Source organism: Manis pentadactyla, chromosome 10 (genome assembly GCF_030020395.1).
Source record: "Manis pentadactyla isolate mManPen7 chromosome 10, mManPen7.hap1, whole genome shotgun sequence".
Lineage (NCBI taxonomy): Eukaryota > Metazoa > Chordata > Mammalia > Pholidota > Manidae > Manis > Manis pentadactyla.
The window spans coordinates 104,024,183-104,050,766 of NC_080028.1; the positions used below are offsets into that span (position 1 = coordinate 104,024,183).

Here is a 26,584-nt window from a genome sequence, read left to right on the forward strand (position 1 = left end):
GCCAAGGGGTCTCCTCCTGCTCCTGCCGGCTTCTGGCTCCCTCCTAGCTCCCTCCACGGGGACCCCAGGACCTGCCCTTCCACAGGTAAGAGGGAGAGCAGGACTCTGAAGGCCCCGCACTTGTGGATCAGACCCTCACACCACCCTTCCCAGCTGGTGTCCTTGGGCATGTCACTAGGAAACGTCGGCCTCATCTGCTGGACTGGGATGGCAGCCCACCTGTGCGGCGGTTTTAAACAAGAGCCATCGGCGGTTGCGCCCTACAGCCAGAGGGCGCTGCAGGCACCGAACAGGCGCCGCGGGCCCCTCTCGCCTGCTCCACCGCCTCCCTGATTTCCTTCCGGTTGTTCCGGAAGTTGGGGCTCCCAGGGCGGTGAGTTTGGCTTCTGGTTCCGGGGCGGCAGTGCGGCGGCGGTACACTGTTGCTAGCGGTGGGCGGTGAGAGGGTCGCGGTCGAGCGGCACCGCGCGTCACCCGCGGACCTGAGTAGGGGCTCACTCGGCCGCCGGCAGTCGCTCCGCCCTGCTGGCCTGGGCCCGTTCGCCCATTTCCCGCACGGTCCGGGCGAATGAATGAGCTTGCGAGGTGACGACGCGGCGCCAGCCCTTCTCAGTGACACCTGCGCAGCGCGGAGCAGCGGGGATGAACCGGGCCAAGCCGGCCGCCGTGCGCAGGCCCAGCGCCGCGGCCAAGCCTTCAGGTGCGCACCGCCCCCTGGGTCCCGGGCGACTCTGCGGGGACTCGGCTGCTGTTCGCAGGACGCTGCCTGCTCGTTTCGGACTGTGCATCCGAGGCAGCGGCAAGTAGCGGAAGGGGCCGGGCCAGGAGGCAAAGGGCCAGAGACCGGGGGCTGCCTGGCCTCAGGTCCGGCCTGGCCCTCCTCGCCGTGTGGCCGTGGCATGTTCCCTGCGCTGTGCGTCGTCTTCCTCGTCTGTAAAACTGGAGGAATAATGCTCTTCTCAGGAACTTGTTGAAGATTAAGTGAGCCAACACATACTTTAGAAGCGCCTGGTTTGTAGTAAGCGCCATGTGACCGTCAGCCGTGGTTGCCGGCATCCTTCCAGTCCGCCCCCCGCCCCACCCGTGGCCGTGCTGGGTGACTTGTTTCTTGCCTCCCTGACCTTTGTTGAATCCAATAGTGAGAGGCTGGAGTTAGTCTTTCACATCCTTCCACCCAGGCCGCGTGTAAAGGTGCACATTTCCCACCTCCCTCCTCTGCAGGGCACCCTCCACCAGGAGACTTCATTGCTCTGGGCTCAAAGGGTCAGGCCAGTGACTCCAAAACGACGTCCGCCTTGCTGAAGCCTGCCCCTTCCGGCCTGCCTTCGGAGCGCAAGCGGGATGCTGCGGCCGCTTTGGCCGGTGCCTCCGCCCTAACCGGCCTCACTAAGCGCCCCAAACTCTCCTCCACACCCCCGCTGAGTGCCCTGGGGCGCCTGGCTGAGGCCGCCGTCGCAGAAAAACGCGCTATCTCTCCTTCGATTAAAGAACCGTCTGTGGTCCCGATTGAAGGTAAAGTCTGGCCCTGGGCTTCCCAGAGCCTGCCTCCCCCACCAGGGGATTGGTAAGGGCGGCTTCCGCACACCATAGGCGGGCATTGGTTCTTTGGAGAACAGATGAGGGGGTCGTCTGTGAGCTTGTTCTTCAGAGCGCTTTTCACACAAGTGATACCCCCCACATTACACAGGTGCGGTTACCTGGCCTGCGCCTTTGAGCCCAGTGCGGGAGGGGAGGTGCTGATGTGGCAAGATGGCCCCCGTGGACCTGGGGCCCTGGTGTGCTGCTGCCATGTAACAGGAGCAGTTGTTGACACTGGCATGTCACCCCAGTGAGCCTCTCTGAGGTCAGAACGAGATGGTGCTCAGGGTCAGTGCCAGCGAAGCAGACCAGAGTGGTCACAAACTGGGAAGTGGGCTTTGGGTGTCCAGCGGCTTTGCCCCCCGTTTGTCTCTGCTTTTGGGGAGGGGCTGGCAGAGTGTCCAGGTGGACTGCCAGCGACTGTCCTTTGGAACTGGGCTGTTCCTGTGTTGTTTGAAGGGTTTGCTGAGCACCTCCTTTGTGACGGGCTCTGTTCTGAGCTATGGGGTTGGCGGTAACTGAGACGGAAGGATCCTTCTTCTCCTGGTGGGCATTCTCTGAGTCCTCTCTTTCCTGGGATGAGGAGGCTTGAGCCTCCATAAGCATTTCTCCCCAGTTACTAACACCATAGAGTTTACTTCCCTTCTTTTGTTTTTAGCTGAAAGGTAATCAACATTAAAGACAGTAATGAAAGATACAAAATTTATTCACAACCCTGCTTTTTGCAACAAAGCTGTTTAATTCTGCATGCATCTAAAATTGCCTTGCATTTCTGCATCACCTTCCCTTTGGTTATTTCTAGTGGCTCCAGGATATCTGTTAAATGTCAACTGGTCCCAGTTAAATGTCAACTGGTCCCAAATGTTGAGCACATGGGTATTCACATGACAGCATTGGGAAAGAGAAGGTACATCCAGGAATTGTAACGTGGAATGGAGCTTTGGAGGGTGGATAGATTTTGACAGGCAATTGAAGATGTTGAAGAAGCAGAGGCCTGTATCCTGGAGAAAGGGGCTGTGCTCGGAGGTTTGTGGGGGGAGGAGGCTTATGCCCCGATCAGGAGGCAGCGGGGAGCCGTGGAGGCATGTGGAGCAGAGGACATGGCTGGAGCTGTGCTTTGGGAGATGAGTCGGGCAGCAGCTGCCCCATGTACCTGGCCAAAATCAAGGCTTTTAGTTCAGGGGCCCTTGCCTGGCGGCTAGTGCTGGCAGAGGCCGACAGAACTCACAGGGCCATGATTTTCTCTGTTACTAGCTGTGGGCTTTTATTTTTTTAGCATCACCTCCTATAAAAAGGTGGTTGGGGAGATTCAATGAAGCATGGTTATGAGAAGGATGTTCTGAATGATAAAGTGCTTTGCAACTGTCTTTAGCAGAACAGAGAGGGTGCGTCAGCTGTTTGTAGCGTCTGGTGTTCAGTAATTCCAGACTGTCCATCCCCGGCACCTAGAGGGTGTTGGGTAAATGCTGTGGAGCCCTCCAGGCTCTGTGCAGGTCACTTAGAAACCAAGGGCAGTGCCTTCCCAGTGCTCAGATATTTAATAACAAGGCCCTAAAATCCTTTTGGGTCAAAGGTGTCGTAATGGAAATTAGAAAATGTCTAGAAATGAGTGATAAACAGATGCAGTGGGAGTACTGTGTGCCAGGGCACTTCCAAGAGGGGCACCACGAAGCTGGGCGAGCTGCTTGGGAGGGCAAGCTTAGGCTCCAGTCGAAGCAGGACAGCATACGGTGGAGCCAGAGCATGGGGAGGAAAGGGGACTAAAGAGAGGGTGGGAGTGAGCAGCATGGGGAAGGGCAGGGCCCACAGTGGGCACCAGGAGGGGGGCAGCGCGGTGGGCAGTGCCCGGAGGGACAGCCTCGGGCGCTGCAGTGGCAAAGGGAAGGCTAGGGATGCGCTTGTTAACTTGAAAACTTAGAAAAAGCTGACCAGTTTGTAGAAGGAAGTGCTGCGGGACCAGATATCTCCGGGGTAGTCCGGAGGTCTGGGGGTGACATGCCGTTCCTGCCTGTGGCCTGCCATTGTCTTGGTTGTTGCCAAGAGCCAGGGCAGGACCCATGGCTGTTGTCCTCCTTGGGGGCTGCTGCTACACACAGCCTGGGACCCATGCTTGCTGGGTTTCTGGTGGTGTGCTCTGCTGTCCTGTGGCTTTGTGGCCTCTGCTTGTGGCTGCCTGCTCTGACGGGCCCTGCCTGCCTGGGCCAGTTCCACCCACAGTGCTGCTGGATGAGATTGAAGCTGCTGAGCTGGAGGGCAATGATGACAGGATCGAGGGCGTGCTGTGTGGGGCAGTGAGGCAGCTGAAGGCCGCCCGGGCCAAGCCCGACAGCACCCTGTACCTGAGCCTCATGTACCTGGCCAAAATCAAGCCCAATATCTTCGCCACGGAGGGAGTCATTGAGGTGAGGGCCAGGGTTGCCTCCTCCGTCCTGGGATGGGTGGGCAGATCCTGGGCCCTGTCTTTGGCTTCTCCCTCCAGTTGCCTTCCAGAAGCACACTGGCTCTGCCTGCGTGCCCGTAGGCTCCCTGGCTACATGCATGGTCTCCTGCAGGCTCTGTGTGGCCTTCTGCGCCGGGACAACTCCATCAATTTCAAGGCCAAAGGGAACAGCCTAGTGTCCGTGCTGGCCTGTAACCTCCTCATGGCTGCCTATGAGGAGGACGAGAACTGGCCGGAGATCTTTGTTAAGGTGAGTTGTTGTTTCCTGGGAGGCTCAGAGCGGTCTGTCCCTTGGGGTGAGGAAGGCAGAGCACCACAGCAGAGGGGACAGCCCCTGGGCACCTGGAGGGAAAAGAGGAACTGAGAGGTGTCTCCAGAGGGCTATGCCTTTGGTGGCCCAGGCGCTGTCGGCACTGGTTGTTGGGGAGGTGCCCTTGGGAGCCCCACTCTGGGCAGCTGGGACAGGCCGGAAGTGCTCATCTAGCTCCTTCCCGTGGCCCAGCTGGGGATCTACCCGGCGGGATCTGGAGCACAGACTCTGTCACCCGCAGGTGTATATTGAAGATTCCCTAGGGGAGCGCATCTGGGTGGACAGCCCCCACTGTAAGACCTTCGTGGACAACATCCAGACGGCATTCAACACCAGGATGCCCCCTAAGAGCATGCTCCTACAGGGGGAGGCGGGGCGCAGCGGGGGGGACCTCAGCGCTGGTAAGGGATGCCAGGGGCCGGGCTGGGGTCCCCTTGCTCCCCAGAGCCTAGTGTTGTGGGGGTGTGGGTACTCACGGGACAGGTGGTGGGGTGTCCACAGGGAGCAGCCCCCACCCCTCCCTCACTGAGGAAGAGGACAGCCAGACAGAGCTCCTGATCGCAGAGGAGAAGCTCAGCCCTGAGCAGGAGGGCCAGCTCATGCCCAGGTAGGCGTGCAGTGTGGCACACAGCTGGCATGGCTGTGTGGCTGGGAGCAGGTGGGTGGGCCCCAGGAGGAGAGCCAGCCTGCCTTCCCTCTCCTTCCCCCGCTGGTCTAGGTATGATGACCTCACAGAGAGCGTGGAGGAGTATGTTCTCGACATGCTCCGGGACCAGCTCAACCGGCGTCAGCCCATCGATAATGTCTCACGGAATCTCCTGCGGCTCCTCACTTCCACCTGTGGGTACAAGGAGGTGCGGCTGATGGCGGTGCAGAGGCTGGAGATGTGGCTGCAAAACCCCAAGGTGAGGGCGGGGGTGCTGTGCCTGCAGTGTACTCGAGGGCCTCCTGGGTCCTGCTGTGCCAGGTCCTGCCGACCAGCCCTTAGCTGCCAGGCTGACAGGTCATCTGGGCTCCCTGCAGCTGACCAGGCCCGCCCAGGACCTGCTGATGTCTGTCTGCATGAACTGCAGCACGCATGGCTCTGAGGACATGGATGTCATTTCCCACCTGATCAAAATCCGCCTCAAGCCCAAAGTTCTCCTTAACCACTACATGCTCTGTGTCAGGTGCAGCCCAGGTGGGGAGTCTGGGGGATGGGGGGTGACATGGAGGAGGCCCTGGTCCGCATTAGTGCCCCATGTGCTCTGCTGGTGTTCAGGGAGCTGCTGAATGCGCATAAGGACAACCTGGGCACCACCATCAAGTTCGTGATCTTCAATGAGCTTTCCAATGCCCGGAACCCAAACAACATGCAGATCCTCTACACTGTGCTGCAGCACAGCTCAGAGCTGGCGCCCAAGGTGGGTAGTCCCTGTGGCACACACTGCGGGCTGGGTCAGGCCTGGGGCCCTCCCTGGGTTTGGGGTGCCCGGCTGGAGAGGAGTGTGGGGCGTCACTGCCCTGCGTGGCGTTTGGATGAAGTGGTGGGACAGTGCGTGCCTGGGGGGGGGGGTCCCTGGAGGGCGGAGGAGCTGTGCCTGATGGGCCTGAAACACTGGCAGTTCCAGAGCGGGTGCCCCCGTGCATGGGTGTCTCTCTCAGAAACTACAGCTACGTCTGCTCAGGAGGGAGCTGCAGTGGGCCCTGAAAGGCCCCTGTTTTCCCAGCTAGGCTGGCCCAGCCATCCTGAGGGGTGGCCCTCCTGCCACTGGCCTCCCAGCTTCGGAGTCCCTAGCGAGGGAGAGCTGAGAACAGTGCTCCCATTGCTGTCCACACAAGCTGGGCTGGTAGACGGGGTGCCTAGCAAACTCAGGACCAGTCCCAGTGGTTGGCCCTCTGACATCTTGTCCCCTGGCCTTTTAGGAGAGGTAGTGGTTTGGCTCTCTGACTTGAGGTGGGGCTGAGCCAACACATTCAACCCTGTGGCCTGGGTGCCCGGAATATAGCCGCTGCCCAACCCCCCAGCCAGTGTCTGTCAGTTCTGTCCCTTTGGTCAGTGAGGACCAGCTCCCTGCCAGCCAGTGCCAGGAGAGTGGAATGAGGTGTTGCCCTGCTGTCAGAGAGCTCAGGCTGTGGAGAGAGTGGTCACACCGCTGTCCGGGTGTAGCCAGCCCGTGAGTGGCCGGTTGCTCATACACCTGTGTGCCTGGGGTGCTTTGGGGAGGCTGGTGGGGTGCTTTCCCAGAGGGCTTCCTGCAAGGCCCAGTGAGGCCCTGATGGGTGGCCAGAGACGGTCCCAGCTGCTCCCTGCCTGGTCTCTCTGCCCCAGTTCCTGGCCATGGTGTTCCAGGACCTGCTGACCAACAAGGACGACTACTTGCGGGCCTCGCGGGCCCTGCTCCGGGAGATTATCAAGCAGACCAAGCACGAGATTGACTTCCAGGCCTTCTGCCTTGGGCTCATGCAAGAGCGCAGGGAGCCACAACACCTGGACATGGAGTTCAAGGTGCCACGGCCACCCTGGCCCCCCTCCCCAGCTGGTCCCACCCTTCAGCTGCCCATCCCCACCCTGGTCCCCCTCAGCCCCCATGCTGCACCCCACCTCTCCTGCTGTCCTAATCCCACCACCCCTTGGCTGCCTGCCCAGCCCCAGCTGCCCTTCAGCACCCCCCTCAGCCGCCCCAGCCCCTCTGCCATCCCCAACCTCGGCTGCCTTGCCCCCTGCCCCTGAGGTTCATGCAGGAGTGCAGGGAGCCACAGCACCTGGGCATGGAGTTCAAGGTGCTGCGGCCGCCCCCCAGCTGCCCCTCTGCCGCCCATTGCGCCCCTCTTAGCTTGCTGGGCTAAGTGGTTGGTGCCTGGTGTGGGCAGTGGCCAGTCCCAGAGGGTAGCTGGGCTCCCTCCAGAGCGAGGACTGAGGGGCAACTGGGCACCCCCAGGGAAGTGGGCCCCTGGCTGGGTGTGGAGGTGGGGCAGCACTGTAGCTGGTGGGGCTAGGGGAGCCGAGAGGCGGTGCAGGCAAGGAGCAGGGCCATACAGATGTGTGCGGGAGGGCAGGCATCTGCTCTGGGTAAGATTTTCTGCAGGGAGAGAGAGGGCTGGAAGGGGAATTGGGACAGATCCTCAGGGATCACAAGTGCCCTACGGACAGGTTGGCAGGTGGCACCGTACAGTTGTCCAAGTCTCAGGAAGATGGGCTTTGTTCAGCTTTCTTGGCTGAGCCTCCATCCTGTGGGACTTGCTGCCCCGGCTCTTGTCCCAAGACCTCCTCCTGCCCTGTTCTCTCCTGCCACAGTAGTCCCCGGGTGCTGTCAGACCTGGTGTCCTCCTGTGCAGCTGCTGGTCTGCTCAGGGCCTGAGTATAGCCTGGGGCAGCCCCTCTGGAGTGCAAACCTGCAGCGCCCGGCTCTGCTTACAGGAACGCTTTGTGGTACACGTCACAGATGTGCTGGCTGTGTCCATGATGCTGGGCATAACCGCCCAGGTGAAGGAGGCCGGCATCGCCTGGGACAAAGGAGAGAAGAAGAGTAAGGATCTGGAGTGCTGCTCAGGTGTCCTGGGGCAGGTGGCAGGGCCCTGGCTGGGTGGCAGGGGCATGTCCATGGCTGCAGGCCATCCCCCCAGGCCCAGGCAGTGCCCCAGAGATGGGGAGCTTCTGGAAGCTGCTGTTTCCTGTCCCCTTGGCCCCTTCTCTGCTTGGGTCATATGCTCACTCAAATTGTGGTGCCCCTCATGGCAGCATTTCAGGCTTATGGCCCTTCAGCCAAGGGTGGGTGGTGGAAGAAGGGAGATGGTGTTTGAATTAGCACACTGTGGTCCCTTACAAGTCCTGCTGGAAGGCCTGGTTGCAGAGGACATTCAAGCAAGGGCTGGAATGAAGTTGCTTTGAATTTGAGGGTTTAGCCTGCCCCGGCTTTCCTCCACCCTCGTGAGGGATGCCCTATGTTGCTGTCCCAGCTGGGTTGCGGGCCCCATGCATGTTTGTCCTCCATCATCCTTGTGCACAGGTGGGATGTCCTGAGCACCTCCCACTTGGGCTTGGGCTTGAGTTGGACCCGGAGAGGCACTTGCTTCCCCCGGGCTGCCGTGCAGACATGCAGGTGACCTGCTTGTTTCTTTCAGACTTGGAGGCGCTGCGCTCTTTTCAGAACCAGATAGCAGCGATCCAGCGGGATGCAGTGTGGTGGCTGCACACCGTGGTGCCATCTATCAGCAAGCTCGCACCGAAGGACTACGTGCACTGGTAGGGTGTCTGGGGGACAGGCGGCCGCTTCCCTGTGGCTTATGACAGTGAGTGGTGGGGCTCCCAAGTGGGAGCACGTCACCTTGGGTGTGGCTGCCGAGTGGCAGCCCCACAAGAGCCCATGCTGTGGGACATGGGGCCCCCTGTGGGTATCAGAGCCTCAGGCAGAGCCCTCCCTTTTGGGGGCAGAAGTGGGGGCACAGGGGGCTGGGGTTGAGGCTTTGTATATGTGCTCGGTCATTGGCCAGCCCTGGGCTGTGGGGACTTGCTGGAGGCTCTGCAGGAGGTGCCGGGAGGGCATCTGGATGCAAGCAGCCCCTGCCTCTGAGAGTACAGCTTCTAGTCTGTGGGAGATGGTCTCTTTTGGAACTAATACAGTGGAGAGGGTCGCCTGGGCCCCTGACGGCCTCTCTTCCCCCGCAGCCTCCACAAGGTGCTCTTCACGGAGCAGCCAGAGACCTACTATAAGTGGGACAATTGGCCCCCCGAGAGCGACCGCAAGTGAGTGCCTGTGCTGGGGCCTGGGGCGCGCCGTGCAGGTGGGGTCCTCCGCTCGTGAGGGTGGGCAGGGGCCCGCCTGGCGCTGCTTAGCTCTCCGTGCTCCCTTCCCTGTCCCAACACACAATGCTGTGCAGGCCATCCCACATGCCTTCTGTGAAGTTGCCTCCACTCCCGGGGTCCCCAGGCTCTCCCTCCCCGAGCTTTCAAGCAGCCGCATGCACATGCCTTCCGCCCTTGGCCAGCATTTGGCCCTGTGTCCCTGAGCCAGGGTCCCCTGCCCCTTGCCTTCTGAAGGGTCACTCCTGTCTGTCCCCACCCCTGGGCCTCTGCTGCTAGGTTCAGCCTGCTTGTCTCTTCGTGTCTTACTCACCTGTGCTCTGTGCCCTTCACATGCCACTGTTTGGTGGGTGGTGCGTTGTGACGGGTCTCTGCCCCCGGCCCTGAGCTCCCAAGCATGGAGCACCTTCTTGCATTCCTTTTCGGGATGGCTGAACCTCGTCTGAGGGGCCACAGGAGTGGATGACCACGGGTCAGGATGGGTGCTGCCCTCTGCCCAGTGCAGGACAGACTTGCAGCTGGGACATTCCCTGCACACAGGAGGTGACAGTCTCCGCCTTTGGCCTCAGCCCCACCCAGCAGGCCCCTCTGGGCTTGGGGTGGTCCTGTGAGCCCGGCTCCTCCCTCCCTGCCCACAGCTTCTTCCTTCGCCTCTGCTCAGAGGTGCCCATCCTGGAGGACACGCTGATGCGCATCCTGGTCATTGGGCTGTCCCGGGAGCTCCCGCTCGGCCCTGCAGACGCCATGGAGCTCGCTGACCACCTGGTGAAGCGAGCTGCAGCCGTGCAGGCAGATGGTAAGGGTCTTAGGGACCCATTGCCAGTCTCCCTGCCCCACAAAAGCTGTTTTGGCCCTGGCACATGCCTTTGGACCTGCCTCTCTGCCTCGGGCAGCATGTGTTTCCCCATCTGCTCATACCTGCATGTGGTGATACTGCTGTCCCTGACAGGCCTGTGGGCTCGCACACCCACCACATGCTTTGAGGTGAAAGCCTGTGTCAGTTTCCCCAGCCCTGCCCATGATGCTTGTTGCGGTTTGTCTGCACCTCTCTTGGCACAACTGTCAGCCTCCCACCCATCCTCCACTTCGGGAGAGTGAGGCCCCCCTATCACTGTCTGTCCATGCCTGGCTCCTCAGCCTGGACATCCAGCCAGTGAGTTGGAGCAGCTTCTAGAACCCGTGTGTGGCTCTCGTTTTAGATGTGGAAGTGCTGAAGGTGGAGCGGGTCCAGCTCATCGACGCCGTGCTGAACCTGTGCACGTACCACCACCCTGAGAACATCCAGCTGCCCCCTGGGTGAGAGCATAGCCCGGCTCCCCCTACCCTGCCGGGCCCTCCTGGTGGCCTGTCTAGGGACACCTGTGAGACTAAACCATGCTCCGCGAAGGAGCTGTTTTCTGCTGTCACCTGGGTTTTAGTGATACTCTTCCCTGCTCCCTCCTTTTCGGTGTCTTTTTCATAGATTCTTTATCTTCTGTGTTAATTAATGCCCACACTGTAGTTTGGAGACAACAGCATGTTTGTGTTCAGTTTTCTTAACTGCTTTACTGAGGTAAGTGCACATTCGTTTCACCCATTTAAAGCTGTGATTCCCTGTCTTGGTGAATTCACAGCGTTATGCAGTCACCACAGTCTGAATTAGGGCATTTTATGCTCCCAGAAAGACACTCACACTGGTTAGCTGTCACTCCTGCTGCCCTGGCAGCATGGATCTTCCGTCCGCCCTGCAGATCTGACCTTGGACGTGCCGTGGGCATAGACTTGCACAGCATGTGGCTTTTCACATCTGGCCTCTTGCTGAGCAGGTGTTCTCACAGTTCACAGAGGTGCAGCACATTCTGGACTCACTGGGTTTTGTGGCTGAATGGTGTCTTTTATATGGACACATCATGTTTGCTTCCTGGCTGATGCACATTTGGGTTGCTTCCACTATTGGGCTATCATTCCTGCTGCTGGAACACTCATGAGCAGTCTGGATAGACGCGTTTCAGCTCTCCTGAGTGGATGCCGTGAGCGGCAACTGCTCTGTCCTGCACTCCCAGCAGCAGCGCCCGGGGCCTGATTCCACCGCGTCCTGGCCAGCACCCCCTCTGCTCTTCACTGGAGCCACCTTTGTGAATGTACAGTGGCCGCTCGGCGAGCCTGGCTTTGCACTTCCCTCGTTGCCATCTCTCACGTGCTCACTGCCATTTGTACATTTTCACTGGAGAAACGTCTATTCAAGTTCTTTGCCCACTTCTAAGTTGGCTTTTTGAAGTCTTGTTGGATTTTCAGAGTTTTTTCTCTCTTCTGGGCACTACACCCTTCTCAGATCTGTGATCTTTGGATGTTTGCCCCACGGTTTGGCCTCTCATCACACTACAGTGTCCTTTGAGACATAGTCATTGACTTTGATAAAAGTCCAGTCCATCTGTTTTTCTCTCGTGTCTGTATTTTTTGTCAGATGTAAGAGACCACTGCTTAGTCCAGGACCACAAAGATTTACTCTTGTTTTCTCCTGAGAGTTCTGTAGTTTCGATGCTACGTGTACGTCTTTGAACTGTTTAATCTTTGTGTACAGAGTAAGGCAGATCCAAATTCTCTCCTCTGCGGGGATGTCCAGGTGTCCTGGCCCTGTCCTCCCTTTGAATTGTATTAGCCTCTCCTTGGTGGCCAGGCAGCAATGTGCAGGTGGGTCTCTGTGTGGACTCTTAGTTCTAGTCCAGTGCCTCTGGGTCTGTCCTGACACCATGATGGGACAACTCTCATCGCCGTGCATCTTGGCTGAGTCTGAAGTTGGGAAACGTGAGTCCCCCAGCTTTGTTCTTTTCCAAGATTGTTTTGGCTGTTTCAGGTTCTTACATTTTCATATGAATTTTAGGGGTCATCTTGTCAGTTTTCAGCAAACAGCCAGCTGGGGATTACATTGAACATGTAGATCAGTGTGGGAGTATTGCTGCATCTGCAGTGTGGGACCTTCAGCCCCTGACTGGGGGTGGGTGGGTCTCCTGTTCATTTAGACCTTTCATTTCTTTCAGCAACGTTTTGTAGTTTACACTGGATAAGTCTCACGCTTCTGTTAAGTTTACGCCTAACTGCTATTTTCTCTGAAGCTATTTGTCATATGGAATTTGTCTCTTCATTCTTCTGTGGGTTGCCAGTGTCCTCTGTGCTCAATCACTCATGCTGGGTAGCCGATCTCACACTTTCCAAGTGAGGATCTCAGTTTACCTTGTTCTGATAGCTATGTTCTGTTTCATAGAAAGAGTATTTTCGTCATAACTATACTGTATGTGGATTTTAAGTATCACTACGATTACATGTTGATGGGTACTGGGGTGGATTTCTGGTCTGATGGAAAGAATAGGAGCGTAACTAACCCTTATCAGCATGGGTTACTTTGATTAGCTCCATTCCTGTTTCATAGGCACAGAATGGTGAGGACGTGCCCAAGGGCTCAGAGCTGGTCCATGGCGGGCACTGACCCCACCCGGGCTCTGCGGCATGGTGGCTAAGGCAGGCACTCCTGGGGCACAGGTGTCACTGGAGGGGACAACAGGACAGAGGAACCGACGGCACAAACCTCTAAAGCAGGCTCCACATCAGTCACCACAGGATTGTCTCTGTGCTGTGGCTGCCTTGGCCGAGGCTGGTTCTTGTCACTGGCTTCAGCACAGTCGAAGCTAAGTCAGTGCCCTTGCATTTCAGGTACCAGCCTCCGAACCTCGCCATCTCAACCCTCTACTGGAAGGCCTGGCCCCTCCTGCTGGTCGTCGCTGCATTCAACCCAGAGAACATTGGTGAGCCCCCTCTTTCCAGCACATGGTTGTCTCAGCTGGAAGTCACTGCTTCCCTTGGGGTGTTTGGCTCATCGGGACCTGGAGTAGAGCCTGGCTGGGGCCTGGACGATGAGCCTGGAAGGAGCTGGGTTTTGGGCCTGGTGCTCCACGGGCTGGTGCTGGCCAGGCAGGAATGCTGTGTCCCAGCCACCACCTTCCGTCTCCTTGCTCCCTAGGCCTGGCCGCCTGGGAGGAGTACCCAACGCTGAAGATGCTCATGGAAATGGTGATGACCAAGTAAGTCAGCTCAAGCGCTGCTGGGGCCAGGACCCCGAACGGGTGGGCCGACTCTTGCTGTGCTGGGCAGCAGAGCTGACTCGAGTTTCCAGACTGCTCTGAAGGCCGCGTCCTCTGCCGGGCTGCCTCCCAGTGTCTTTTACTCACAGGCTTGGGTTTCTGAGCCTGAGTCTGAGGAGCTTTGTGCCCTGTGAAGAGGTTCCTGATGGGATTGGAGTGGGGCCCTGGAGCTCTGGGGCCCCTCATACTGCGATGGGGTACGGCTCAGGCTGATACCCATCATGCTAGGAGGGATACAGCGGGAGATTCAGGATCCAGAGGGCTCACCGAGTGTCAATGGTGGGTGCAGGGCAGCAACATGTGACCCACATCTGTGCACAGAGGGTGTGGGACTCACACCCAGTGGAGCACTGATGCCATGGCTGGCATGCCCACACCTTGCTGTGTGCCAGCAAAGCAGTGTTAGTGCCTATAAGGTGCCATGACGCTGTGACAGGAGCTGGGTCCCTCTGAACTGGCACAGCCTGAGCCATGGCGTGTGTGGATTTGGCATGTGGGAACCAGGCACACGTCCGGGCAAGGCTGTGGCAGTGGGAACCCAGCGTGAGTGGCTCGAGTCTGGAGACCCCGCTGCTCCTGTGGCTTCTCTGAAAGTCTGCCCTGTGGCTGACAGTGGACAGGCTTTGGGGCTCTCAGGACAGCCCTGAGACAAGTGGTGTCACGGGCAGATAGATTTGATCTTAGGGTATGGGCTTGTGCCTCCCACCAAAGCCATGGGAGCCTCTGGACGCCAGCCTGGGGGCGCCCTTGCCGTCTGGCATGTTGGAAAGGGATCTGTGGAGGTGGGCTGGAGGAGAGGCTGTCCTGTGCACAGCGGGGCAGGGTGCTGACCCTGTGGGGCTGGTTTTGGATGTCCTGCATGCTGTCTGCAGGAGAGCAGGTAGCAGCTGGGGGCTCTGTGAAGACAGGCCTGATGCAGTGTTGCTTATGGCCCCATTGGGGCTTCCTAGCTCCTCCCAGTGGAAGCCCTGTGCAGGGCAAGGGCCTGTGGGTGGGTGCTGACCCTCCCTGACCCCGCGTTGTCAGGGGGCAGTGGGCCTCTGACAGGCATGGAAACAAGTTCCCCTTTTGGCCCCCAGTAATTACTCCTACCCACCATGCACCCTGACGGATGAGGAGACACGGACAGAGATGATCAGTCGGGAGCTGCAGATTTCCCAGCGGGAGAAGCAGGAGATCCTGGCATTCGAGGGCCACCTGGCGGCTGCCTCTACCAAGCAGACCATCACTGAGAGCAGCAGCCTCCTCCTGTCTCAGCTCACCAGCCTGGACCCCCAGTAGGCACTGCACCCGAGCCCCCACTCACCAGCTCCAAACCATGGTGGTGGCCCAGCCCAGACTGTCAGGTGGTGGGGCAACAGGCAGGGTACACCCTGAGACATGCCCGGCCAGGCCACTGTCCCGGCTCTCTGTGGAGCCAGGCCCCAGGGGCAGCCACAGTGCCCACAGCGGGCAGGAGGGACTGCTCTCAGATGGGGCAGCGGCCCCCCACCCTCAGCGCCACTGTGCCTGAAGGCTTTCTGACACACTTGTGTCCCCTGGGCTTCCAGAGGACCCCCACGGCGGCCACCCCCCCACATCCTAGAGCAAGTGAAAGGCCTCAACCAGTCCCTCCGCTTGGGGCACCTGCTGTGTCGGAGCCGGAACCCCGACTTCCTCCTCAATATCATCCAGAGGCAGGTGAGCCCCCACAGCTCTGGGAGGGCGAGTCAGTGCAAGGGCAGGTGGGCACAGCACAGGCTCTCGGGCACATGGGCCGGGCAGGTGGGGACAGGGCTGCGTCAAGCTGGACGGAGCTGAGGGTGCCGTTGCCCTGCCCAGGCCTCTTCGCAGTCCATGCCCTGGCTGGCCGACCTGGTGCAGTCCAGCGAGGGCTCCCTGGACGTGCTGCCTGTACAGTGCCTGTGTGAGTTCCTGCTGCATGACGCCGCCGACGACTCCGCCTCTGGCGGCGAGGAAGAGGAGGGCGAGAGTAAGGAGCGGAAGGCCAGGAAGCGGCAGGTCAGTGCCCCCACCCACCAAGCCCCTGCAGGCCCACCCTGAGGCCTCTCCGCAACCCTGAGGCCCCCTCCCCGCAGAGGCAGCAGAAGCAGAGGCAGCTCCTGGGCCGCCTGCAGGACCTGCTGCTGGGCCCCAAAGCCGATGAGCAGACCACGTGTGAGGTGCTGGACTACTTCCTGCGGCGCCTCGGCTCCTCCCAGCTGGCTTCCAGGGTGCTGGCCATGAAGGTGAGGCTGGGGAGGGGCTGAGCTTTGTGGCCCTCAGCACTCTCACTTCCCGGCAGAGCTCTTGTGTAATTGAAGTGGTATGTCACCCACCTGGACGTGCAATCTAGCTGATCTTTGTGCACAGAGGAGATGACGCTGATGAACTCTGCTGGCCCCAGGGCCCTTTCTCGCTGGTCAGTGTTCCTCCCCGGGTACTGATGCCAACATCTGGGGGTGACTTGGCAGCTGTGTCTTTGAGCTACTTAACAGCAGTTTTGTAGACACTGGCTCAGGCTGCTGCTTCTGGAGCTCTGACCAGATGTGGTGTCAGTCAGCTGGGCAGCTCACATCCCACCCAGGGCTTGGAGGGACTGTAGCAGCCCCAGATTTGAGAGATCCGGGCATGCACTCTGGGCGAGGCACGTCTGGAGGTGGCCCAGCACATGCGTCTGCTTGCAGGGCTTGTCCCTGGTGCTCTCGGAGGGAAGCCTACGGGATGGGGACAAGGAGCCCCCAATGGAGGAGGACTCAGGGGACGCGGAGACGTTGCAGGGCTATCAGTGGCTGCTGCGAGACCTTCCCAGGCTGCCTCTGTTCGACAGTGTCAGGGCCACCACCGCCCTGGCACTGCAGCAGGTAGGGGGCTGGCTGCCGGGGGAGGGGCAGAGTGGCAGGAGCCAGCCTGGCACCAGGGAGTTACACAGCCCTCCTTCCCCAGGCCATCCACATGGAGACTGACCCGCAGACCATCAGCGCCTACCTGGTCTACTTGTCCCAGCACACGCCCGTGGAGGAGCAGGGCCAGCACAGTGACCTGGCCCTGGTGCGGGGCAGGGCCCCAGGGCAGCTCCCAGGCTAGGGCGTGGGCACGTTCTGCCCAGAGTGGGTGTCCAGGGCGTGAGGCCCAGGTGCCACTTGGTGCCAGAGCCGCCACAGCCTCGCTGCCTTCGTCACTGTCTGCCCTCGGCACTGGCCTGGGCTGAGGGAGGTGGGGTTTGGCCCCCTGGGAGGACTTGGTTGGGGGTGGGGAGTGTGCAGTGGGGCGGTCCTGCAGGCCAAGGATTCTCCGCAGCAAGGCCTCCACGCTGCCAGCCCCTCCAGGAAGGGCATGTGCCCTGCCCCTTCCTCTTTCTGGTCAGCTCTGCCGGCCTTGTGTTCCAGGGCTTGCTCTCAGCTCAGTGACCTGGTGCGGTTCCTGTGGGCCCGGGTCTTTGTGGAGTGGATGAGGGAATGGCAGCCAGCAGAGGTCCCCTGAGGGTGGGGTCCTTGCTGAGGGGCTGGGAGGAATAAAAGCTCACGCTGTGAGGCCTTGTTCTGAGCCTGGTCTGGTGGCAGCCTGGGGAATGGCATGTGGCCAGGAGCCCAGCATGATGGCCGCAGGTTTCAAGTAAATACAGCACCTGGTTGTTTGCAGACCCCATCCCTGAGGGCCGTGGCACCTGCACCCCTATTGCTCTTGGGGTGGCACAGCGTCTCCTTGTTGGCCCTCTCCGAGCTGGGCTGGTGGTTACAGGTGTGGCCACTGTCAGAGCCATGCATGCATCCTCCTGCTGCTGCCTCAGCCGTGGTTCTCTGGGGAGTCTGTACTTCCTCCCTGCTGCTCCCAGCCACATGGTGTCCCTGTGGCCCAGGGCACCCTGCACACAGGCCCTCCCTCTGTTGCTGGCACATCCAGCCTTGGAGCTGGTGGTGGCACAGGGTGCCCTGGGCACGGCCGTTGGCTCAGCGTGGAGGACGAGGGATGGAGGGGCTGGTGAGCATGCTCCCCCAGTACCTGTGCTCTGACAGAGGTGTCCCCACCCCCAGGATGTGGCCCGGCTCATCGTGGAGCGCTCCACCATCATGTCCCACCTCTTCTCGAAGCGCTCCTGCAGTGCCGAGTCAGATGCTGTGCTCGTGGCCCTGCTTTCCATCTTCTCCCGCTACGTGAGGCGCATGCGCAAGAGCAAGGAGGGGGAGGAAGTCTACAGCTGGGTAAGGTGTGGCCTGGTGCCCGGGTCCTGGCCCTCAGCACCCCGCAGCCTAGCCAGCCCTCTGCTTTCCCTGCAGTCAGAGTCACAGGACCAGGTTTTCCTCCGCTGGACCAGTGGGGAGACGGCCACCATGCACATCCTGGTGGTCCATGCCATGGTCATTCTCCTGACGCTGGGGCCGCCCCACAGTGAGTACCTGCTAGTGCAAGGAATGGCTCCCCCCACTGCAGCCCTGCCAGTGGCTTTGGGAAGGTCACCATCCCAGCTTGGTCTCTTGAGGAGTAGATAGTCTTTCCTTCCTGTGGAGAATTTTAGATGAAGCATGTAAGAATCTGTGTGGCACGGCAACACAGACCGTCAGCGCCTCAAATCGATAGGCCTGTGATTTTCGGTGATTTGTCCCAGCCCTGGCCCCATGCTGTCCTGTTGTCTGTGATGCCTGTGGGCAGTGCCTGCCCCTCCTTGCTCTCCCGGCCCAGCCAGGGAGACGCTTGGTCTCTGGAGGTGGAGGCACACATGGGGGGCTGCCCACGAAGGAGATGCTTGAGGGCCAGAGCCATGAGCCCCTGTTCTCTGCAGGCCTGGGGGCAGAGCCTCACCTTCCCATGGGCTGTGTCTGTAGCAGGGTGGCCCTCCCACTGGCTGAGCCCTCTTCGGCCTGGCAGCCTGCCTGCCCCCTTTCTGGCTGATGGCTGTGGACTCTACCATGTATCCATGTCCAGGAGTGGGAGGAAGGGCTGGGTCCCCTTGCTGGGACTGGGCCATGTGGGCTGTGCTGGAAAGGTGAGCCCTGTGGGAGGGCGGCTACAGGGCACGCCTTGGTGGGAGTGCCTCCAGGGCAGGATTCTGTGAGGAAGAGCAGGGAGGAGAAGCTGGCCTCACACGGGCCTGAGCCCACTGGGCTTCTGCGGACTTTGTGGAGCCTGCAAGTTGGAAGGTAACTGGTTTGGCCAAGTACAGACATGTACAGTGCAGGCCAAGGGTCACACACAGTCCCCTGGGGCCACCTGCCCAGCTCTTCAATCCTTCTGCTTCCTCACTGGCAAGCGGGTGGCACAGCGATGGGTTGGCCGTGTCGGCCCCACAGTCTTGGCATGCAGGGCACACTCTGTGCCGAGCTGCCCTGTCCTCCGGAGCCTCCGTCCTGCCTGTGAATTAAGGGCTCTGGTGCTTCCAGCCCGGCATTTGGGCTTTGGTGGGGCCAGGCCCCTCGGGTGGTGAGGTTCGGGAAGCTTCCCTGAGGTGCCCCAACTGCTTACCCCATCATCTCTCCCCAAGCTGATGATGGCGAGTTCCAGGCTCTGCTGGACATCTGGTTCCCGGAGAAGAAGCCTCTGCCCACGGCCTTCCTGGTGGACACCTCAGAGGAGGCTCTGCTGCTGCCCGACTGGCTGAAGCTGCGCATGATCCGCTCAGAGGTCCCTCGCCTGGTGGATGCTGGTGCGGGCACGGTGTGGGAGGGTGGCCAGGTGCCACTGGCTGTTGCAGATCAGTGAGGGCAGCTCAGGCTCCCTGATGGCTGTTCATGGGCATCGCGGTGTGCGTGGATGCTGTGCTGGACTTGATGGGGGGCAGCAGTGCCTACACTGACCCTGCCATGAGTTTATAGCCGGGTGGCAAGGCTGGGCAGTGCCAGAGAGGGCAGGGTGAGCGGTCTGGGAGGTGGGGGCAGGAGGGTGGGCCTCCTCGTTGGCCCTGCAGATGGAGTGGGATTAGATACTTGCAGGGAGGAAGGGTCCTGGGCACCTGCGTTGGGTGGAGGCTCTGTGCTGGGCAGCAGGGTTAGTGCAGGAAGGATGCATTCGGAGGAGCCAGGATTTACCATGAGCCACAGGGAGCCTTGGTGATTCTAGGAATGCTCAGAGCCCAGAGGGAGCTGAGCACACAGCCTGAGAGCAGGGCTGGAGCCGGTCATGTGCTGGGCATGTGGGAGCTGGTCTGAGGCCCGACCACCCTGTGGCCACCTGCCTGGGCGCTGGGGAAGCTGGAGGCAGGTCACACCGCTGCACATGCTCATGGTGTGCGGCCATCCCCAGCCCTGCAGGACCTGGAGCCACAGCAGCTGCTGCTCTTCGTGCAGTCCTTCGGTATCCCCGTGTCCAGCATGAGCAAGCTCCTCCAGTACCTGGACCAGGCAGTGGCCCATGACCCCCAGACCCTGGAGCAGAACATCATGGACAAAAGTAAGAGCCAGGGATCCTCGGTTGGCCGGCAGACCTGGGCCTATGTGCATGGCTGGACGGCTGGAGCTCCACAGGAAGGTTGAGGCTGGCTGATCAGGAGAGGCCAGTGCCCCCGACCCCAGCTCGGTTGTCCTACCCTCTGGGGGGTTCTGAGGATGGAGGGAGCGGCAGGAGAGGGCTCTGTCACTACCTGGGCCTTTGTGAAATGGTCTGGAAGGCTTGGCATATGGGGCCAGGACCATGTGCTTCCTGTTGGGCCCAGGTGCTGAGCCCCGGCTGTGGTCCACAGATTACATGGCTCACCTAGTGGAAGTTCAGCACGAGAGAGGAGCATCCGGAGGCCAGACGTTCCACTCCCTGCTCACAGCCTCCCTGCCCCCTCGGCGAGGTACCACCTGCCCCTGCTCAGAGAAGCCTTCCAGTCGGGTAGTGCTGGCCACTGGCCGGTGTTTGAGCCCCTTGTTAAAGACCCTGCCCTAATGCCTCAGTAGGCCTCAGCAGGCTGGAGGGTCCCTCTTGTGGCCGCTGAGCCGCCTCCTCCCTGCCTTGGTCTGTGCACTCCAGATCCCATAAATTAACTGGGAAGAGTTACCAGCTGCCCATGCTCCCTTTCCTGCAGACAGTGCAGAGGCGCCAAAGCCCAAGAGCAGCCCAGAGCAGCCTCCGGGCCAGGGCAGGATCCGGGCCGGAACTCAGGTGCGGGTGCTCAGCCCTGAGGACGACCTGGCCAGCATGTTCCTTCAGGTACTGCCTCCACTTCCAGGATGGGCGCCCAGGGCCTCCATTTCCCCCTCTGCCCAGAGTTAGGTGACCCTTGAGAGCTATGCAGCTTGCCTGTGCCTCAGTTTCTTCCTCTGCAAAGTCGGGCTTGGGGCAGTGCCCCTTGGTGGGTGATAAGACATGCTCCAAGTTGAGAGCAGAGCCCAGAGGTGCCATCATGCCCGCCACCACCTTGCTTTTTACCAGCCTGGCGGCAGCAGCCCAACCACAAGGGAACTGGCACTGTCGGCACCTGGGCCTGGCTGTGTGCTGTGCAGAGACAAACTGTGTGTGGCGGGTCCCCCACAAACAGCCTCCCACATTATCTTTGCCCTGCTGATCTGTGTGCTTTTCACACAGCTCGTGTGCCAGGCAGCCAGCCTGCTGGGGCCTGCGATTTCAACTCTGTTCCACCTTGCTGCTGCCGTACACGTGTGTGTGCGGGACTCTGCAGCCCTGGTGTTGCATCCACATGTGCTCTCCCCCTTCTCACACACAGTGGTATTCACTGCAGAGCTGGTGTGATGTCCTCCCAGGATGCATGCACACTTACCACACGGGCAGGCACACATGCTTTCTCAGACAGTTTCTCTAGGGTCTAGGCCCATGTTTGGGGAGGGGCTGCCCTCCATGCACTGGCTGCAGGCAGCACACACCCTTCAAGTGTAGAGGCCAAGATTTGCAGGGCTGTGGGCTCTCTGCTGTCTCCAGGGCCAGGGTCCCACACGCCCCTCTCCAGGGTTCCTGGTCGCTACCCCACCTCCCCTAGAGTGCAGTATGGGTGTGTGTGCACACTGGGGCCAGCTGCCCTGTGCAGGTCTCATGCCAGCAGAGATGGCAGAGAAGGCTGGGGCTTCACCATGCTGTGTGTCCTGACTGCTGCCTTGTGCTCTGCTCCAGATCTTCCCGCTGAGCCCCGGCCCGCGGTGGCAGAGCTCCAGTGCCCGCCCTGTTGCCCTTGCACTGCAGCAGGCCCTGGGCCAGGAGTTGGCGTGTGTCCGCCAGGGGAGTCCTGAGGTGACAGGTGTCACAGTGCGCCTCCTGCAGGCCATTGCCACCCTTCTTAGCTCCCCGCATGGCAGGGCCTTGGCTCTGGCCATGCACCGAAGCCACTTCCTCGCCTGCCCTCTAATGCGCCAACTTTGCCAGTACCAGGTGGGTGTATCTGTGGGTCCATCCTGCAGCAGAGTCCTGTGCCCCAGGGAGGCCACGCGGAGGAGGGGTTGCTCCCTGTGTACTGGAACGCAGGGCTCCACCTGGCCTGATGGGGCCCTCAATCCTCAGTCTGGTGCACTCTGAGCCCAGGGCTTCTGTGTGTGAGCCTCCCCCAGCCCCCCTCCTGACTGGGATTCCTGACACTGTCCTGGGGGCCTTGGTTTTGGCCTCTTAGTAAAGGGAGTACCCCTCCCATCCTTGGTGCTGGTGGTAGAGCCCCCACCTTTGCATCCAGAGTTTTCCAGGGAGCAGAGAGGGTGAAGGGTGTATGTGCCCAACACCTGGACTCATCAGTGCTGCTATGTCTGCCTTACCTGCTCAGGCCCGTGTGAGTGTGTTTTGTTACTGGAGGGGCACACGTGTGTTTCTTTGATACTTCTCCCCTGAACCATATGAAGATAGGTTGCAAACGAGAGGGTGTCTGGCCAGCTGTGGGGCCTGGGAGGATCTCTGGGAGGCCCCAGTGCTCCCAGGCACTGTCAAGCATGGCAGGTGTGGGATGTTCCCAGCTTGCAGGGCCTGTGGTCTGGTCCCGGCCCCACTCTGGCCGCTGGGCAGTCTGAGTGCGCATGGCCACGAGCTGCTGGTTGTCCCACAGCGCTGCGTGCCCCAGGACCCTGGCTTCTCATCGCTCTTCCTCAAAGTGCTCATGCAGATCCTGCAGTGGCTGGAGAGCCCCGCTGGGGAGGGTGGGCCTCTGCAGGCCCAGCTCAAGCTGTTTGCCGCCCAGTACTCGGCCCGGCGCAGGATCAGTGACGGTGAGGGACAGGAGCTCGCCAGCTCCTGCTCTGCCAGGGAGATGGCGGCCTTGCACAAGGGGTCTGTCGATTGTCAGTGGGGATATGGCCGAGCGGTTTGGTGGTTAGGGCAGTGGGGAGTGAAATAGGCTCCTGAGGGAGGACAGCAGCGTGCGTGGGACCTGAAGCCCGTGAATCGGCAGTTCAGGGACTGTCAGATGTGCTGGCAGGAGCTGGGGTAGCAGCCAGGCTGGCGGGTCACATGGACACTCCCTTGCAGTGCGGAGCGGTTTTGTGCACCTGGCAGAGGCTCTGGCGTTCCGCGGGGACTTGGAGGTGGTCAGTTCCACGGTCCGAGCCATTGTCGCCACCCTCAGGTCTGGGGAGGAGTGTGGCGTGGAACCCGAGCTCATCGGTGAAGGTACCTTAGGGCTCCAGGCTGTGAAGACCCCCAGCCTGGCTGCCTAGTCCTGCTGCCCCTCTCCTGGGTGTCCCAGAATGTGGCCTGGGGAGAACAAGCTGCAGGGCCCTGAAGCCTCCACCCAGCAGCATGGCCTTTGCCTGGGCTCTGCGTTTGGGGTTTCATGTACGTGGGGAGCCACACCAGTGACAGACTCACCCCTGTGACCTCCCACGACCCTCCTAGCCGCTCACACTGGCTGGTCCCAGTCTGGGCATGCCCGGGCCTCATCAGCCCCTGGCCTCAGGTGGCCTGGGGGCCCATGTGTCCTATCCCCAAGCTACAGCGATGTGGACCGCCCTTTCTGTGCCTCACACAGTGCTCCGGGGCCTGATCGAGGTGAGGTCGCCGCACCTGGAGGAGCTGCTGGCCGCACTCTTCTCTGCCCCCTCTGCCTTCCCAGCCTCACGGCCCACTGCAGTGGTGAGCTCGCTGCTGCTGCAAGAGAAGCAGGCATCCCCAGCTCCCGGGGAGCAGGACAGCAGCCACAGGTGCGCTGGCAGGGTGGTGGCCGGCCCGCTGAGTGGCCCTGACTGGCCTCTCTGAGCCCACCCACCTGCCCTGCAGCCTGGAGGCCGTGCAGCTGGGACCTTGCTCTGGGCTCCTTGTTGACTGGCTGGAGATGCTGGACCCTGAGGTGATCAACAGCTGCCCCAACCTGCAGCAGAGGCTCCTGTTCTCCCGCAGCAAGGTGGGCCTGAGCGTGGCGGGGCTCTCCCCTGCGTGGTGTTCACAGTGCAAGCGGCAACCCCCACCGCCGAAGCCATGTGTCTGCTAGCAACCCCAGCGGAGGGCACACTTCCTGTCGGTTCTGGCAGAATCCCTGGCCTGACTCTTCATCAGCTCCAGCGGGTCCCCCGCTCTCTCTGAGCCAGTCAAGGCTGGGACAGTTACAGGGACAACTGGCTATTAGAAGGGAGAGCAGAGTCCACCATCCTTGATGAGGGAGGGGTCTTCTGAGGAGCCCGAGCCCATGTGGGGCCCACAGCCCCTGCCCACGAACCCATGGTGTGTGAGAGCTGCCATCGCCTGCTTTCCATCCGTGGTGCCGCTGCAGCTTTTCTGGGGCCCCCTGGGCTCCAGGAGCTGGGGGAGGTTGTCTTGGTTTTGTTTACTTGTCTGCTCGCATGCATTCCCTATCTCTGAGGAGCTATTTCCACTCAGCACCTGTTCATCTGTGGAGCTCATAGCTGGCCCAGTGTCCACATAGCTGAGGCTGCTTCCCAGCCAGGAGCTGCAGGCCTTAGAACGGCCCGTCTCCTCTGCTTTCTGGTGGCCCGAGTACTGACTCTCTTCAACAGAGGCCATCCAAGTATCTTTCGTCCCCAGGGCAAAGGCCATCCTGGCCCCCAGGTGCCGTCTTTCCGACCTTACCTCCTGGCCCTCCTCACACACCAGTCCAACTGGTCCACGCTGCACCAGTGCGTTCGTATCCTCCTGGGAAAGAACCGTGAGCAGAGGTGAGCCCCCAGCCCCAGCAGGCCTGGCAGCTCCAGGCTCACCATGGGCACTGTGCTGGCTGCTGCCCCAGGTAGCTGAGTTCGGATGGCAGCATTGAGGGGACCTGCTCTGGGCGAAATGGGATGGCCCACTCTCCCCAGGCCATGTGAACGGTTGTTATCCACGCTGTGCTTCAGGGGTGCCAAGTGCCCCTCGGCATGGCCAACAAGCCTGGAGGGTGGCAGGGCCGATGTTAGTCTTGTCACCATGAGGTCAGGTGAGCAGGCTGGTCCATCTACCAATGGCTGCCCCAGGCCCTTCTCTGGTGAGCTCCCAGGGAGAGGTGCTGACGGCACCCGCCTGTCACAGGGAGCGCTCACCTGGCCTCTGCCCCACCTCCCTTTCACTCTGTGCACTCAGCCAGAGCCCCATGCTTCCTTCCAGGTTTGACCCTTCGGCCTCTCTGGACTTCCTGTGGGCCTGCATCCATGTGCCCCGTATTTGGCAGGGGAGGGACCAGCGCACCCCTCAGGCAGGTCTTGGGGGTTGCCTTGCCTCGCCGTATGGGTGCGTGTGTAAACCTGAGCCTGTCCCAGGCTGACAGGTGGGTGTGCCTGGTTGCAGAAGCAACGGGAGGAGTTGGCGCTGCGGGTCCAGGCCCCAGAACTCATTGGCCTGGTGGAGCTCATCCTGGCGGAGGCTGAGACCAAGAGCCAGGACGGGGTCACTGCCTGCAGCCTCCTCCAGGCTAGGCTGCCCTTGCTGCTCAGCTGCTGCCGTGGAGATGACGAAAGCGTCAGGAAGGTGACAGCGCACCTTACAGGCTGCATCCAGCAGTGGGGCGACAGGTGAGGGGGTGACGCGTGGGGTTTCCCGGGCCCACCCTGTGTCCTGCTGATGTGCCCAGAGGCTGCCCTCCAGTCAGAGTGCTGCCATGGGGAGCCCCAGCAGCGAGAGGCACCGTGGCCCTCTGCTCTGAGGAGCAGCTGCTGTGCTGGCCCCCAGCAGCCCCAACTGCTCTCTTCCAGTGTGCTGGGCAAGCGCTGCCGAGACCTGCTCACGCAGCTGTACTTGCAGTGGCCTGAGCTCCGCGTCCCTGTGCCCGAGGGCCTGCTGCACAGCGAAGGTGCCGCTAGTAGCAGCACCTGCAAGGTGAGGGGCTGGGGAGCCCAGGTGCTGCCGAGAGGGCTACTTCTGTGCTTTTGAGGTAGAAAGCCAAAGTAGGGAATGAAGAAATGCACTTTTCAGATTCAAAAATAGGAAACTGGCGAGCGGAGCTCTCTGCTGGGCATCTTTGGCTCAGTGTAGTTATTTCAGAATCTACGTGGGCAGCATATTTCTTTCTGTGGCTACATGGTGTTTCACTGTGAGGCTGGACCTGCCTGCTGGGAGGGAGGCACGGGGGTCGTGTGCAGCATGGGGCTGAGACAGGTGCCGCAGTGGGCGCTTGTGTGCAGGTCTGCGTGGCATCTGCCCACCTGGGCAGCCAGCGGTGGAGCACCGTCTGGCAGGCCTCGAGAGGACCTGCTGCCGGCCCCACTTCCCAGTACCACCGAGGGAAGTTGGTTTTCTCCAAGCCTTTCCTTCTGTCTGTTATTCTGCATGTTCTTCATTTAACAGCTGTCTTGGCCCATAGCCTTGAGGGCTTCTGTTGTATTTGTGCACGAGGTTGACTCCAGATGCCAGGTGTGCAGATTGTGTGGGAACTGGCCATGGTCTCTGCGTGACCAGGCCCTCAGGAATGGGGACCTCAGCCTCAGAGACCTGCACGTTGTCCCTGTGGAGCATTGTTGCAGTCCGCCGGGCAGTGGACTCAGTCTCCACGAGGCCGAGGGCTATAGATGGCCCAGGGCCTCTGACCCCCACCTTCCCTCAGCTGGACAGTCTAATCCACCGTTTCATCACCCTCCTCGCGGACACCAGCGACTCCCGGTCGTCTGAGAACCGAGTGGCTGATGCCAACATGGCCTGCCGGAAGCTGGCTGTGGCCCACCCCATCCTGCTGCTCAGGTACTGCCTGGCTGTGCTGCCTGGAGCCCGGGTGGCCTGATCATACCCCAGGGTACCACAGCACCCTTCCCAGCCCAGCCCCAGCGGACTTCATGGGTCCTCAGGTCCTGCTCACCCAGCCGCGTGTTTACAAATCGGTTGTGCAGCTTTTGCGGGGCTATGGTAGCTTTCCGGGACAGTTAGATCTTTGGCTTCTTCCTATCGAGCTGAGCTCAGGAGGAGGGCCAGGTAGGCCCCAGACGAGAGTGGGTCAGGCAAATCCCCACCTCGTCATAGACCCAGAGCCAGGTAAGATGGAAGAGGCCCCTTCGGTGCATCCTAGGACGGCAGCCTCAGCACATCTGGGGCCCGGACGTCAGGGCTGCAGCCCAGCC

The 26,584-nt window shown here is 60.7% G+C and overlaps 1 protein-coding gene across 6 annotated transcripts in view; it reads left to right on the forward strand.

Annotated features, from left to right (window-relative positions):
* The first annotated feature begins 379 nt into the window (after nucleotides 1-379).
* Nucleotides 380-26,584, forward strand: part of INTS1 (integrator complex subunit 1) — a 30,763-nt gene continuing 4,558 nt past the window's right edge. Inside the window, exons 1-39 of one of the 6 annotated variants that reach the window (XM_057487469.1) lie at nucleotides 380-700; nucleotides 1,222-1,512; nucleotides 3,784-3,980; nucleotides 4,131-4,268; nucleotides 4,570-4,729; nucleotides 4,830-4,935; nucleotides 5,047-5,233; nucleotides 5,352-5,497; nucleotides 5,590-5,731; nucleotides 6,640-6,816; nucleotides 7,729-7,837; nucleotides 8,433-8,553; nucleotides 8,977-9,054; nucleotides 9,750-9,907; nucleotides 10,311-10,407; nucleotides 12,799-12,890; nucleotides 13,106-13,166; nucleotides 14,306-14,503; nucleotides 14,777-14,906; nucleotides 15,048-15,227; nucleotides 15,305-15,454; nucleotides 15,893-16,069; nucleotides 16,152-16,256; nucleotides 17,240-17,407; nucleotides 17,483-17,594; nucleotides 18,685-18,846; nucleotides 19,443-19,589; nucleotides 19,852-19,977; nucleotides 20,209-20,333; nucleotides 21,249-21,503; nucleotides 22,162-22,321; nucleotides 22,581-22,721; nucleotides 23,080-23,251; nucleotides 23,328-23,451; nucleotides 24,090-24,220; nucleotides 24,645-24,732; nucleotides 24,825-25,048; nucleotides 25,229-25,352; nucleotides 25,658-26,088. In XM_057487469.1, the coding sequence (XP_057343452.1) occupies nucleotides 643-700; nucleotides 1,222-1,512; nucleotides 3,784-3,980; nucleotides 4,131-4,268; nucleotides 4,570-4,729; nucleotides 4,830-4,935; nucleotides 5,047-5,233; nucleotides 5,352-5,497; nucleotides 5,590-5,731; nucleotides 6,640-6,816; nucleotides 7,729-7,837; nucleotides 8,433-8,553; nucleotides 8,977-9,054; nucleotides 9,750-9,907; nucleotides 10,311-10,407; nucleotides 12,799-12,890; nucleotides 13,106-13,166; nucleotides 14,306-14,503; nucleotides 14,777-14,906; nucleotides 15,048-15,227; nucleotides 15,305-15,454; nucleotides 15,893-16,069; nucleotides 16,152-16,256; nucleotides 17,240-17,407; nucleotides 17,483-17,594; nucleotides 18,685-18,846; nucleotides 19,443-19,589; nucleotides 19,852-19,977; nucleotides 20,209-20,333; nucleotides 21,249-21,503; nucleotides 22,162-22,321; nucleotides 22,581-22,721; nucleotides 23,080-23,251; nucleotides 23,328-23,451; nucleotides 24,090-24,220; nucleotides 24,645-24,732; nucleotides 24,825-25,048; nucleotides 25,229-25,352; nucleotides 25,658-25,873 (5,733 nt within the window). In that variant the 5' untranslated portion in view covers nucleotides 380-642 and the 3' untranslated portion in view covers nucleotides 25,874-26,088. Of the gene's footprint in view, nucleotides 701-1,221; nucleotides 1,513-3,783; nucleotides 3,981-4,099; nucleotides 4,269-4,569; nucleotides 4,730-4,829; nucleotides 4,942-5,046; nucleotides 5,234-5,351; nucleotides 5,498-5,589; nucleotides 5,732-6,639; nucleotides 6,817-7,728; nucleotides 7,838-8,432; nucleotides 8,554-8,976; nucleotides 9,055-9,749; nucleotides 9,908-10,310; nucleotides 10,408-12,798; nucleotides 12,891-13,105; nucleotides 13,167-14,305; nucleotides 14,504-14,776; nucleotides 14,907-15,047; nucleotides 15,228-15,304; nucleotides 15,455-15,892; nucleotides 16,070-16,151; nucleotides 16,257-17,239; nucleotides 17,408-17,482; nucleotides 17,595-18,684; nucleotides 18,847-19,442; nucleotides 19,590-19,851; nucleotides 19,978-20,208; nucleotides 20,334-21,248; nucleotides 21,504-22,161; nucleotides 22,322-22,580; nucleotides 22,722-23,079; nucleotides 23,252-23,327; nucleotides 23,452-24,089; nucleotides 24,221-24,644; nucleotides 24,733-24,824; nucleotides 25,049-25,228; nucleotides 25,353-25,657; nucleotides 26,211-26,584 lie in introns of those variants that run through there. The other 5 variants (XM_036932876.2, XM_057487467.1, XM_036932878.2 and 2 more) reach the window with 5 other exon arrangements.